The following is a 14,674-nucleotide window of genomic DNA, read 5'->3' on the forward strand; positions in this document are numbered from 1 at the left end:
CTGGTTGCAAACCGATGACTGTGAAGACTTTTTCATTTTGTTCTTTTGTTTTTTGTAACTTTTATAGTGAAGCAACTCGTGCCAATTAATAAATATATTAATATTTATATGTATTTATTTCCATACTTATATTTATCTATTCATGTATTTGTTTTGTTTTTAAAAAAAAATCATGATACAGTAAAATATAGTAGGAACAGGAGGGCAATCATTTGACAATTAGCAATCGTCTGCATGTGAGAGGTCAATAATACCAATTATCCTTGCAGAAACACAGTTGCAGGCAAAACAATGCCACACACATTAATACGGTCAAGGACATGAGTGAGGAAAACACGTTTGAGCTCTTTTTAATCCAATCAATCTCCCTCTCTCTCCACACACACACTTAAATTTGACCATGGTGTCTCCCCACCGGTCCAAACTCCCATGCAGATGATATCATCTCAAGTCAGCATGCAGGGAGGGAGGCAGTGATGAAAGGGGGGAGGGGAGTTCTCAAAGCACTGCTGGAGACTGTCTGAGGGGGAGAGTTATCTTGAAAGCAAGGAGCCATGGATGAGTGGAACAGGATGACGGATGGTGAAGGTAGGGAACACACACGAGCATCAGCCAACAGACACACATACATATCTCTACTTCCAACAGTGGACTATCAGACTACACCAACCACCTGAGGACCTCTGTTTTTGATCATTTTTAAAAAGCAAAACAAAAAGAAAATGGGATATATACTTTTCCAATGATATTACTGCAAATGTGCATTTTATAAAAATTGCCAAGTAAGCACTTTCATCCTTAAACCATGTCTACCTATCAAAGAAGGGACCTCCTATACTGCAGTGAAACTGTCTTTACCCTTTCTTTCTTACACTCTCACACAGTTTCCCATGTGCTTTTGCGTAACTCGTGGGGCAAGATTTCCTTGTCTTGTAATGATTTCTAAATAGGGCCTCATTGCCCAGGGATATATTTAATGGCCACACACCGGCTGGTGATGCTAATGCGTGCTGACAAAAAGAGAGTGGGAGGGAGAGGGAGAGAGAAATAAGCTAGTCCCACTTTTGTTTTAGTAACTTTGACTGAGCAAGGGCATGAGCTACAGTCGTCAGTGTTACACATGTGTTTGTTTATGATGATTCGGAGGGGGGGGGTATTTTAGCTATGCCTGAAGTTGGTGTTCTTTCTGCACTGTGATACCAGATTCCCTCGCAGTAACCATTTTGCTTCATTGTGTGAGTATACATGTCTGTACATGTCTTTGTGTGTGAAATTATATATGATAATCTAGTATTTCATATGGTGAGACCAAGCCTCAGGAGAGGGACCACAATTATTTTACTCCGTTTTACTGTCACTTTACACGATGTGTGATACACTCTTCACTAAGAATCGCAAACACTCAGGTACATACTGTGGGCACACACATCCACACACACACACACACACACATACAGGAGCCATCTGCACGCACAGGCACACTCGATCATGCTCTGCTGTGGCATGTGTGTGAGTGACCAACAAAACATCTTCATACTTCATGTCTTGGGGTGAAATACTAATAAACATATCTCTAAAATATGTGAAGCAAAAAATATATATCTTATTGTGGTGTCGTGCATGAGTGAACATATCTCTGAATGTGTTTGTTTACGTTGGAATGTGTGTGTGTGTGTGTGTGTGTGTGTGTATTTGTGTGTGTGTTTGAGAAGCTTCACTCCCTGTATTAGGATAAATGGCTTTGTCTATCATGTAAGGTGGTGTCTGGCAAACAGATTCTCCTCGCGTCAAGCCACATGACCACAAATGAGTTCCCCAGAGGATACATTTCAGGGGGAAGAGTGTCCCTGTGACACTTATCGTGAAGGACATCTTACGGGTAAAGAGGAGATATGGGTGACAGGCAAAAAGTAAGCATGGCTGTATCATGCATCAACCTTGTATTTTAACACTGACAAAGCTCAGGACTACATTAACATACAGGCCTATACATTGAACTCAAACGCACTGCAGCAACAGCATGGAAATGAATCTTGTCTTGATAATGTGATGTAAAAAAATGCATTTACATAATGGCAGGCTATCTGTCATACACCTCCGCTGGTAGGTATCAATAACCCCCTACTGACTTTCTCAGAATGTCTCTCCTGGCGACAATACCATCAGCTCACTTCTGGAAATGGATGGTAGCCGCACCTATAGCGCCTTCAGAATGGCATTAGATAACCACTGGTTGTCAACTGCTACTAGCACTCTCAGCAGCATTCCCCCTCAGAGGTGACAGGTCCCACGCATACTAGATCACTGTACTGTACCAAGAGGTAATTATACTGCCGCTGTAAATCTTCTCGATGGCTCGGTAAGTTAGATCATCTTGTTCACACGCCTGCATGCGCACATATCGTCAGTGATGCACACATGCTTTATGATGTGCATGCTCATACAGAAGCAGTGCAGAGTAACTGCTGTGGGCTCAGGTGGCTCAGTTGTTGCCACATGGGTCACAATGCCGCACTTTGCACGCACAGTTGCATCTAAAGAGTAGCATGCATGCTGTTCAACATGTTCGGAAATTATTTGGAAAATGTATTATATCCCTATCTTTCTATCTAGATTTTCTCTATTGTTTTCTAGCTGCATAAATGAGCGAACTCTCTGCATCATTTAGACCTTCACAGTACAGTTCTTCTGTAATGTCTCTAAAATTAACTGCTCTTTAAACTTGGGCGGAAACCATTCTGAACGATTTACTTAACAGTGACTGTGTTAGCAAACTGACTTCACAAATTGATCAGTTGATACAATGGTATATTAAAGGTGCATTATGAGCTCAACAAAGCCCCTTGTCCCACTGAAATAATACCCCACTTACGCCCATTCGCATCTGGCTTTTGTCGTCAGTGGGAAAGGTTACAATCAACATTTATTCTGGAAACAAAGGACTCTGCAGTAGTGACAGGCATTGATCAGCTCCATCTCCGATCAGCAGTGATGAAATCATTAGCCCGATAGGACAAGCTAATTTTCACCTTTTTCCCAGCACTTTCTTTGTCTCCTCAGCCATAAATTATGTCCGCCTCCGTCCAAGCAGGACTAGAAGATGGTTCCAAAGTAGTTTGTGGCGAGTTTGAAGAGAGACTGAATAAGTAACTGATATAAAATAAGTTACCACCATTACATTTTCACTGGCCTCCATGATGCTATTCTACTGTTTGCTAAGTGTTTTCCAGCCCTTTTGTAATGTTGAGCGTGATACACCAGAAAATACACAGAAAGGCATACTCCTCTACTGCTACTGCAATGTGAAAAGAGTACATTCCCTATGTTAATCTAGTTTTCTTCTCTTTTAAAAAAGTTAAGCCAACCCTTGGATTTTGATGTGTGTCTATTCATGCTGTTACGGTAATGGTGCTTCAAGCGCCCAAAACAGCATAAAGAAAGACTCGCACTACAGCAATCATTTCTCCAATTTAACATACCAAATAAATATGTTTGCAAAGACTTGATCAAACCGTTTCCATAATAGGTTTGGTGAGAAGCTCAATTAATTTCTGCTCAAAATGTTCTTGATAATGACCAAACACATTTTGAAGCAGTTTCAGTGCACATTACTGTACAAAATGCAGGCATTCTGGCATAAAATGCATTCAACAGTTTTGTTAGACCTCAAGGTTGCACACAAAACATTCAGAAAAGAACCAGTGAACATAAACATAACAGTTTTTTTTATGTCGACATGGTACCTTTAAATTGAACATCCATGTGATGTCTCTTTAAAAGCAACACCAGAGTCATTTTTGAATCCTCCAATGCTGATGGGGCAGATATACCTGTTTTAGTGACATGAATAATTGTCCGTCAATTCAGCTGTTGAGTCCTTGTTTTTTGGCTTGTTTTCCATTCACAGACTGCAGCGGGGAATACACTGCAGTGCACAGCTGTTGCAAAGCCATGAAACAAACAGATATTTTCAGACAGGTGAACCATCACTCATTTCCCATAAATGGTTGCCTAAATCAAAAGCACTGCTCCAGCTGCATGTTAATGCTTTGTTAACACAAACCCCTGCATTGATGCCAAAATAACAATGCAGTGGTTTGTGTTTGAAAATCAGTTTGCAGTGTCGCATAAACATATTTATTTTCTTTTTATAAAACCACAGCGACTGATATTTGCACAAAATGTCAAACCTGTCACAGAGATTTGCATGCTTGGAGTTTGAAATTGCAATATTTTTAAAATCATCACGCAACCGGAACTTCAGCAAACACACACACACACACACACACACACACACACACACACACACACACACACACACACACACACACACACACACACACACACACAAACCCATGAAAACCCAAGCCTACGGGGATTGTATCATGTGACTGTTGCCGTGGGCACAGGTGCACTATGGGATGCCCGTCTATTTTCTGCAGTTAATCGATGACATGAAGCCACTGGAGCTTGACTAGGAGTCACTGGGCCAGAGAGTGATACAGACAGTGTTAGTGTGTGTCCTGTGTGTGTGTGTGTGTGTGTGTGTGTGTGTGTGTGTGTGTGTGTGTGTGTGTGTGTGTGTGTGTGTGTGTGTGTGTGTATGTGTAGAGTGGTAATACATCTTTGTACGCCATTATCATCAAATTGCTCTACGACCACTCTAGTGCTGCATGAGCCTTCTGAGATAGTCTCTAGCTCTGAGGCCTTTTGTCATCCATTCTTCCACACACACGTCATACGCTGTCACACACTCTCTCCAACACACACACACACAAATTAAGACAGTATCCCACAGCGGATAGCCACAAGGGGAGAGCGGGGACTCTAGAGGTTAGCTAATTTGGCCCACTGGTGCCTCCACCACATCTCCCTCGCTTCACTTCATTTTATATGCTCACATGTCGGTCCAAACTTCTGCTCCCCATCTAAAATATCCTGTTCACAAATCTACTCTGCCTTCACTGCTGCTCGCCTTTAACATCATACAACTTTCATTAGGTGGAGACATAGTGATGGACCTAATTCAGTGCGAACCTTTGGCCCTCATCCTATACCGTCTACCAGTTAAATCCTTTGGGATCTGAAAAAGGGCTTTGGATACTATGCTCTGCTGTAGAGTAGTGTGCATGTTTCTAGATTTCTTCAATCATTCTCTCCTGCTGTCAGTTATTTTGAAGAAACGTTAAAGAAAAGACTCCGAAATGTATTTTTACATGCACTAGGTGGGACTTTTGAGGTTGGTTTCGTAGTCTTTATATACAGTTCATTAATAACTCAAGTGACTTTATTTTGACGTTTTGTGATATTAGAAATTCTAGTTCAATCCCGGATGTGTTTTATCAAAAAAGTAGGGGCAATGCATGAGTATTAAAGAAATGGAGCATATTTCAGACCATTTATGTTTAGACTGTTAAATATTTTGCACTGGCGTTTTAAGCTTGTTTTAATTTTCTGTTCTGTTGGCTCTTTAATGTTTTGAGATTGTATTTTAATGTCCTTTTGTGGTGCGTTCGTCTGAACTTTGTCTCGATTCTTTGGATGTTTTATATAAAGCACTTTGAATTGCTTTGTTGCAAAAATATGCTCTATATCTAAAGACATTATGGAATACTTGTGGATAATTTACTAGTGTGCCTTTCAATAGAATATGAAGGCAATATAGTCCAAGACTTTAACTGGAGAATCAATTTTACCCTGTTTCAAATTTTAACAAAGGGTGTACATTAAAATTTAAAAAAAAAAAGATGTATAGGTATACAGCAGCTTGAAATATTTACTTTCTGTGCAGATGGAGGTAGAATAAGAAATCAATATATATATATATATATATATATATATATATATCAAACACACCAAACAAAAAAGATTGTTTATAATATAAAACGTCCTAGTGAGGTATGCCCAGTCCATGATACAACAAGACGAAGAAGTCTATTTATTGGTAGGTACCCACTATAACTTTTCCTTCAGTTTGATTTATGACATTTTTAATAGCATCAACAGGAAGTTGGCCTTTGTAGCATTTCCTCTGAAATACTGCCAAGGCCAGGCATTGTACTGTATACCAATGTGATGTGCAGAGATCCGCTGAGAAAACAGGAATGGATATAAATGGCAAGGAGTGTATGTCTATGAATGTTTAGAATGGTGTGTGTGTGTGTGTGTAGTGTGTGTGTGTGTGTGTGTGTGTATGTGTGTAAGGGCTTTTGCTGGAGCATAAAGGGGCTCAGTGCTCTCAGGGAGAGAGAGAGCCATAGCTCATGAGCGCAGAATACTAATCTGTGCAACAGACACCGTGAGCAGATCCACACATCCAGTTTTACTTTATTCATTTCAGTAAAAATCAAAGCTATTATATTGCACTGCATGCAATTACTTTTTGTCATCAACAGTGGCATTTGTGAATTTTTCACTGTGTGTGCATGTGTTGGTGGAGTTGAGGGTTATTAAAACACCTGTGTGTGCTGTACACCAGCACAGTGTGAAAGTAAACACATCTCTCGCCCATGCTGCTAAAGACACACACAAGAAGATACACACCTTTCTCTGCTCTAATTACCAGGGAGCAGATAGTATTCCATGAGGAAAGGATGAGCTGTCTGTGTGTGTGTGTGTGTGTGTGTGTGTGTGTGTGTGTGTGTGTGTGTGTGTGTGTGTGTGTGTGTGTGTGTGTGTGTGTGTGTGTGTGTGTGTGTGTCTGTGTGTGTCTGTGTGAGTGTTTGTAAGTGACGGACCACTGGCTCCTGCTCAATGCAAGGGTGATATGGTCCCAAGAGGATCAGCCAAATCCCAGTCCTCACTCCAGGTTTTTCTCTCTCTCTCTGTCAAACCCCCTCTTCCGTCTCTGTCCCTCTCTATGACTCCCTTATTTCACATTAAAAAAAAAAGAACAATCTTCACCATCTATCTTTGCTAACGAGAATTCCCAGTGTGAACGTGTGTGTGTGTGTGTGTGTGTGTGTGTGTGTGTGTGTGTGTGTGCGTGTGGGCAGCGGGAATTCTATATGGAGGTGTGAATGTCAAGGGACTGAGGCAGGTGTCCGGCTGCATGACCTACTTGCTGGACAATCTGACACCTGGATAATGGGCCATACACCTGAGTCACGACAGGACCAGGAACACATAGTCCTATTCATAGTGATTTAGAAGGCAATATCCTAAATATGCAGACTTGCGGTTAAGTTAATTATTTGTAACGACAATATGAGACATACGCAGGAACACAATCCAGACAATACTCATTTTAAACACATTATACTAGAAAGTACTACTTAGATCTGCACGATGGTGTGGTGGCTAGCACTGTCGCCCTCTCACAGCAATTCCTTCTGTGTTTAAAGCATTTAAGGATACTGGATTGATACTAGAAATGCTGAAATAAATTATTATATTGAGTAGATATGAGTTGAGATTTATTCACATAACTGGGTATTGGGCTATTGTAAAAATGTAAAGAATTAAAACATAACAATGAAGAGTGGTTAAACTGTTTACCACAACTAATGCATATTTGTATTGTTCATATGCCATTGCAAATAACACCTGTAACTTAGACATTTATTTCTGTGTTTTTGAAGGACATTTTTAGAGAATGTGGACAGAATCAGTTCATTTTTAAATGCCAGTGTCATCGTCTCAAGATTGCTAGAGGTAGCTTAACCTGGTTGTTTATTTCAAATGATTTAAAGTTTAATTCAAAACACTTTTTGTCTTGTGCTGTTTACATACTACACGTGCTGTTACTGTTACTGTGAAATACAGCAAATCATACTACGATAAGCCAAAATTGAAGCGTGTAAACATACCAACCAAGAGAATACTTAATGTGTCCAAGCCAACTACGGTAATTAAATTTAATGCCAGCTTGCTGGCTAGTACAGCATGATGGATGAGCCAACGCACAGAGGATGGTATAATTTAATTATGAATGATTGATGAATGATTGAGAACATGTATATGTAAAGATATTCCTTGGACAAATGTGAGATCTACATATCTCTATAACCGTTTACAGCTGATAACATGAGAAAACCTATAATAACACAATAAGATAAATCTGATGTCTGAGTGATGACTTGACACAATAACGAGTTCCTTACCATAGCTCATAACCCTTCTGCCCTGTGGATCACGATCACCAGAAAAAAGAGGGCTCGGAAGCATCCATCATCCATCATGGTAACATACTCCCCACTGTGCTAGCATTGTTGTGGACGGCATACATACAGGCAGCAGGACATGTCAACACAGAAGAAGGATCACACATGAAGATGGATGGATCAAGAAGGATCAAGCACAAATGCTCAATCCTTCTTGATCCATCCATACTGTATAATTGTATGTTGGAAATCTTCCATTTAGCTCTATAAAAGGTAATCCTCACATGTCTTTCTGACCTTCTGAAATGTGTCTCAGGTGGGGAGCATTTGTCCCCCTGTAGCTTTCGTAATATACATAGAATGCTCAAGGAACTCATTTTGGACGCAGTTCTGATGAACCATGAATATGCTTGTTGCTTTGGTTATATAGTGTACTGTAGCCTCTGTAAGGCTGTAGTAAATGCTAACAAAGACAATTTTGTGTAACAAGTTAGCATGACTGCACTTGCTGATTAACTATTACAGATTGATTAAAGATTTGAAGCTGATTAAATACGAAGAATAGATGAGGCTGATGGAACTGTCATTGGTTATGCAGGTATTTGGTTATTTACTCAAGTATTTGACTAATTACATTTTTTTATTTTTGGGAAATCATTAATTTGATTTTGAGGGGAACTTGGACGTCTGCACCAAATAGAATGGCATCACATCCAATAGCTCTCAAGACATTTCATTTAAAACCACAGATGTAAATTCCACTCTTCACCAAAGTGGTGGAACGAACTACCGACCTGCGTATTGATTGACATTGACATCTTGAGAGCCATGACTGGCTAGAACTGCAAGATCACTATGGTTTTCAGGCCCTTTTAATCCTGTTTCAATGTGATCCTATACCTTCCCTCCATTATTTTTCTATGTATGTGCTTTTGTAGGTATTTATATGAAGGTTACCTGCATTCATTGTTGTTGCTCTTTTGTAGTATGAACTTGTGAAGTACTTTGTCTAAACCGTCTTACCCACATACAACACATACATCCTGGCTTTTCTATGAACACATATACAAAGACATTTTCCAGGTACACTATAACAATGTACTGGAGAAAGGTATTCTGCATATTATCTGATACAAACTGTTGTGGTGGGGATTAACCGTGCTGCTGACCACATTGTAGTCACTTTGTCTTTGAAAGCACACTGCCTCCATCCCTGGCAACACAGGGCTGGTTGTCAAGGTTGAGTAGTCAACACAGAGAGTGATAATGTGAGGAATAAGGACAAAATAAGTTGTGTATTGCTTGGTGCTCAGCTTAAACTCGTATGTGCACTGTTCGATGTGCAAAGCAGCCTCGACTGACAGATTTTCAGTTTCAGAACCTGCTTATCCAACCCTCTGAATAGGGTTGATGACTATTTGAGACTGCCTATCAAGTCTGACACCCTGATATAATATCAATACCTGGAAGCTTCCCTGTACAACCACAGTCGGATATTCCAGCCACTGAGCAGCTCCACTGGAACATTTCCTTTCAGTTAAAAATGATGCTGCATGTGTTCAACCAGTAAGGATATATTTTTTTCTGGAAACACATTCAGACAGGCAGAGAAGGTTGGTAAAAAAATCCTCAACCAATTGAATTTTAATTTACTGGCCTATTTTGGGATGAAAAAAGACAATGAAGAGGCAGGGACGGGTAGCGCAGATATCAATACAATGAAAATGTTACCATGGTGAGGAGAAGAAAAAATGAGTGAAAATGAGATGCTAATACACAGCGGTATATTTGTTTTTGTGTCAAACACATTGCATGTCAGTTATGAAGTGCGTCTCTGTTAGGGTTGTTGGCGGGGGCTGCTGTTGATTGACAGAAAGAGATCTGGGGATTTTCTTTTTTTCTTTCTAGCAGACCTGACATTCAGTCACACAATGTCTCAGGAGCTCAAACACTGAATGTGTGTGTGCAGGATAGTATGTGGTTTCTAAGACTTGCATCATGAGCAGGGAAGTTAGAAAATAAATTGGACATGAGGTTCTAGTGCATGCATGTGATGAATAGTCTGCGTGATGGCCTATATGCTGATCTATATTGGTTGCTATACACTTACATGGAGGGAGGTTAGCAGCTTGTCCAAAGAGTTTCACTTTAGAGGTTATTTAAAGCTGTAGTAAAGACAGATACATAAACACACATGTGTATGTGATGCCTTTCTTTGCTAAATTAAAGCATTTAATAAGTAAATAAGTAGGAAAGGACTAGCTAACTTATTTTATATAGCATGATTCAGCTTGCATTGCCCCTTAATACCCAATTTATATGGTAATGAGATAATATTTGTTTAACTGTGTTTTACATATTTGTGGTTCTACTCTGCTCAGTGTCATGAAGTAATGCATTTATAGATTTGATGCACAAAAACCCAGGACCTCTCTGGCTAAAATTTTAATATAATATTTTGATTGAAAATACAATGTCACAGTCCAAACTCTGCAAGGCAAACTTTTATTTAGACATGTACTTAAAAAAATGAAAATGTATTTCTCATTTAACTGGGGGGATGGAGGACAAACAGGCCACTAAATACCTTTTATTATTGACAGACTCCACCTGCACAGAGAAATTATGTCACCTAATGCAATGCTAAGTGTAATTCAGTCACTTTAACTGTCATACCCATAATACAGTATTCTCAACATGAACAAAAATCTCAGCTTCAGGTTTTTTTTCTTTGATACAGACATTATGCAATGAGCTTAGTGAAGGTCAGTCAGTATAACAGACTATTGTTCATCTCAGCGCGAATAATGATAGGAAGATATAGCGCTTCATCCAAAGTGCTTTATGATATGCCTCTCATTCACTCATTCCCACCACACACACACACACACACGCGCACGCACGCACGCACGCACGCACGCACGCACGCACGCACGCACGCACGCACGCACGCACGCACACACACACACACACACACACACACACACACACACACACACACACACACACACACACACACACAGCAGCGAGCTACCATGCTACGGCCTGAGCCACAGCTGCCCGGATGATGAAAATAATTGTTTTCAATGTATGCTTTTTGGTGGCGTCTTTATTTTGAAAGTTCATGAAAAGTTCACGTGGCATATGTCTCACTCATATTCCCGCGCTTTGACGTGCATCAGCATTCCAAGACACTAAAATCTGATCACGTTCTGCGTGAACAATATGATGCAATGGTGTGGGCTGAGACTGAGACTTTCTGTTGCACATTACACTCCTACCACAGGGACCCCCTTTGATAAAAAGTCATTTATTTGTCGATTTGCTCAATATGAGTCTTTTAGAGGTAGAAAATAAAAGTGTTGTGTTATCTGCATAGAAAATGAAGGGCCGCAAGAAAGGTTGCAGAGACAAAACCTGAGAAAAAGATTCAGAAACGGAGACAGGGAGAGACAGAGGAAGAATTTAAGCTTTTTTTTGTTTGTTTTTAAGAGTATGACTCAGAGAGAGCGTTAGCATTTGTCTTTTAGTGGATTGAGAAACGGGACAGGAGGAGGATAGAGGCAAAATTCTGGCTCCCAATCTGACAGCGTGATGTTGGGTTGAAAAGCTATTCTGCTATTTCAGGGTAATTAGGACATAGGGGAATTGTTTGGAAGAAATTCTGCAGTCAAAGGCTTGTCCACACTTCGTCAGGCTATCTCTTCAGCAAAGGCTCTCTGCGGTTTACGAGTGCTGAGTGATTATAGAGTGACCAGCCGCTAACCAATATGTATGCAACATCAGTGTCTTTGAGGTGAGACGCAGGAAAGCCATTGCAGCTTCCAGGCAACTGACATAAGTTGGCATCAATTTACAGAGCACCGTTATCCGTTTGGCTTTTGTCTCAAGCAACAGTGCATCAGTCCTCTTACACCGCATCTCTTCCTCTGAGTAATTTCCATGATAAAATCCTCCCCGCTGATGGAATCCGGAGGACTTTAACCTTCCCATCAGCAAGGTAAGACTCCCTAGAGCTCTCAGTATGTGTGCAAGTGTGTTGTAAAAGTGTGTTGTAACTGGTTACTAATTAGTGCTTTTCATTCTGCAAACATGCCTATAATGCACCCAAAGGAAGAATAGTATGTAATTGTGTGAATTTATAAGACAAACTACATCTCTCTGCATACCTACGATCACCACTACATTAGTCTAAATTAGATATGTTAAAGGAAATAGTGTGGTGGCAGTGAACAACTAACATGGATAAGAGAGCTTTAGTACAAGCACTTCTCCATTACTGTATGGATAAAACACTATGTGGCTTTCAGGAACAAGCACAGATGCACATATGCATACATGTTCCCATGTGTTATGTGTTATGTGTGCGAAGGGATTGTCTGCTTCATGTACAATTCATTGATGTATGAATGACCCTGTGTGTGTGTGTGCATGGGTGTCAAGTCAGATCTTGTCCTAACATTGTCAACAGATGGTTTCACACACACACACACACACACACACACACACACACACACACACACACACACACACACACACACACACACACACACACACACACACACACACACACACACACACACACACACACACACAGTAACTGAAGTCCTAGGAGCCACACCTCTTGGCCACATGGGGTAATCTCTAAAATATAGATCAGAAGGCTGAATTTCTGAGAGCCATTTACAAATCTTTTGATGGAAGGTTTAAAGGGCTCCTTTGAACTGCTTCGGTTTTTAATTACAGGCCAACAAACAAAATTCAAATAATAAATTCTCTGTAAAGCAGAGACATGGGACCTCCCTGATCTGGTATCAAAAGCCAGGATAACAAGGGAAACTTGTCTTGCCCTTTGCTGCTGCAAGCTGGGTATACAAGTAAACAATTGTTTATAATATTCTAATGTTTTTACTAGGACAATACGCTTATCTCTCTATTTTCGAGCAACCCAAAAATCAATGAATAAAAACATTTCTCTCACAAATGAGTTATTTCTTTTTCAATTATAAGGTACACAGGTAGCATGTTTTATACTTCTTGTGAATACAAGTATTTGAATTTGAGTTTTATCTATTCATTCATTAAAGAAATGATTTAAAAAAACGCTATTTCTTTTTTACCCTCCCTACTTTTTACAATGTATGGTACTACCCCAGAGAGAATTGTGTTATAGCCTGTAATATGCTCAGTGCAAATAAGTGTGCTTATGTTTAAAATAATCCTACCTTGTCGAACATCTCTGGGTGCTATGGCGATTGCTTCATTGGAATGCAGCTCAGTGACGCAGCAGTCATCAGGACTGAAAGAACCATTGCTGAAACTGTGGGGCGTCTCCGGGAGCAACGGAATAGGCGGCGCCATGATGTTGTGGTTTGGACAGATACATCCTGTCTGGGTCATCCCACAACCATCTCCATCAGAAACCTCCTGGTCTCCATTGTTACCGGTGCGTAAACACTCCTCAAACCATCGGCAGAGCACGCCGCAGGTAAACTGACTGGAGTTCTCGTTGTTGATGAGCAACACCTCCACCAGTCTCAGCTCCAGCAATTCCTTAGATACCTGAGCCTCATCCTCTGCTGAATGTCTCGTTAAACATATCTGGACAAAGTTCTTATCAAACTGTAGGAAGGAGTATGGTCCCTCTGAGTTGGATTGGCTGCCACAAAGATCAATGACTTCCTGATCCCTCCCAGCGGCTGTCTGTAAGTGAAGGGGACAGCTTTGATTGGCCAGGTGGTGGTCAAGAGAGAGGAGCATGGGGGAGTGCGTCCGGCAGATGACAGGCTGGCGGGTGAAGCGGAGGTAGAGGGAGTACTTGGTGGGATCAGGGTTTTCCAGTGACCAGGAACAACCCTGTGCCCTGGAGGGAAAGAGCTCCCTTAGGGAGAAAGAGCCATAGAGCACCCCAGCCACAAGGCTGGAGCATGGTGAGGAGACCGGCGAGGGGGACCCATCTACCCCGGTGCTGGGGACGCCTTGGGCAGCCCCATAGGCAGCCTCCGCCAGGGCAGAGAGTGGAGCTAGAGCGAGGGCAGACAAGGCAGCCAGGGCCCCAGCCACGGCCAGGAGAGAGGACAGCACAGACAGACACACCCCACCAGCAGTGTTCATCCTATGACATTCGTCCTGTAGGAGAAGAGAGAAGAGAGGAGGATGGGGGAAAGAGTAGGGGTTGTACATTAGACACATCAGGAAATATCTTCTCACACAACCTGACAATAATCAACATGACATGGACAAAAGCTGAATTTATCAATACTCCTGTTCAAGTCAAGACCAAAGAAGCATGTCTGGTTGGAAATATTTATGGATAGATTTCTGCCTTGCCTCAGAGTATAACATAACCAAGTTTATGGCAGCAGTTCTCGTGAAGTTCTTCTTCAAACACGCACGCTGCCAAAATCAGAAACACATCCCTGCTGGGCTGGATTAAAAGGGTTGATGACTTGGCTTTTGAGACATGCACTGTGGGGCCTGATCTACCCCTTTCCTGCTGATACGTGCACACAAACACACTGGGAAATGTGCACACACACACACAAACACACACACACACACACACACACACA

At 41.1% G+C, this 14,674-nt stretch overlaps 1 protein-coding gene across 1 annotated transcript in view; it reads right to left on the minus strand.

Annotated features, from left to right (window-relative positions):
• adgrb2 (adhesion G protein-coupled receptor B2) overlaps positions 1-14,216 on the minus strand; it is a 133,663-nt gene extending 119,447 nt beyond the window's left edge. Inside the window, exon 1 of the mRNA XM_054606163.1 lies at positions 13,328-14,216. Coding sequence (XP_054462138.1) covers positions 13,328-14,216 — 889 coding nt within the window. The remainder of the gene's footprint in view (positions 1-13,327) is intronic.
• Between the last annotated feature and the right edge of the window lie 458 nt (positions 14,217-14,674).

Source organism: Anoplopoma fimbria, chromosome 10 (genome assembly GCF_027596085.1).
Source record: "Anoplopoma fimbria isolate UVic2021 breed Golden Eagle Sablefish chromosome 10, Afim_UVic_2022, whole genome shotgun sequence".
In the NCBI taxonomy this organism is placed as follows: Eukaryota; Metazoa; Chordata; class Actinopteri; order Perciformes; family Anoplopomatidae; genus Anoplopoma; species Anoplopoma fimbria.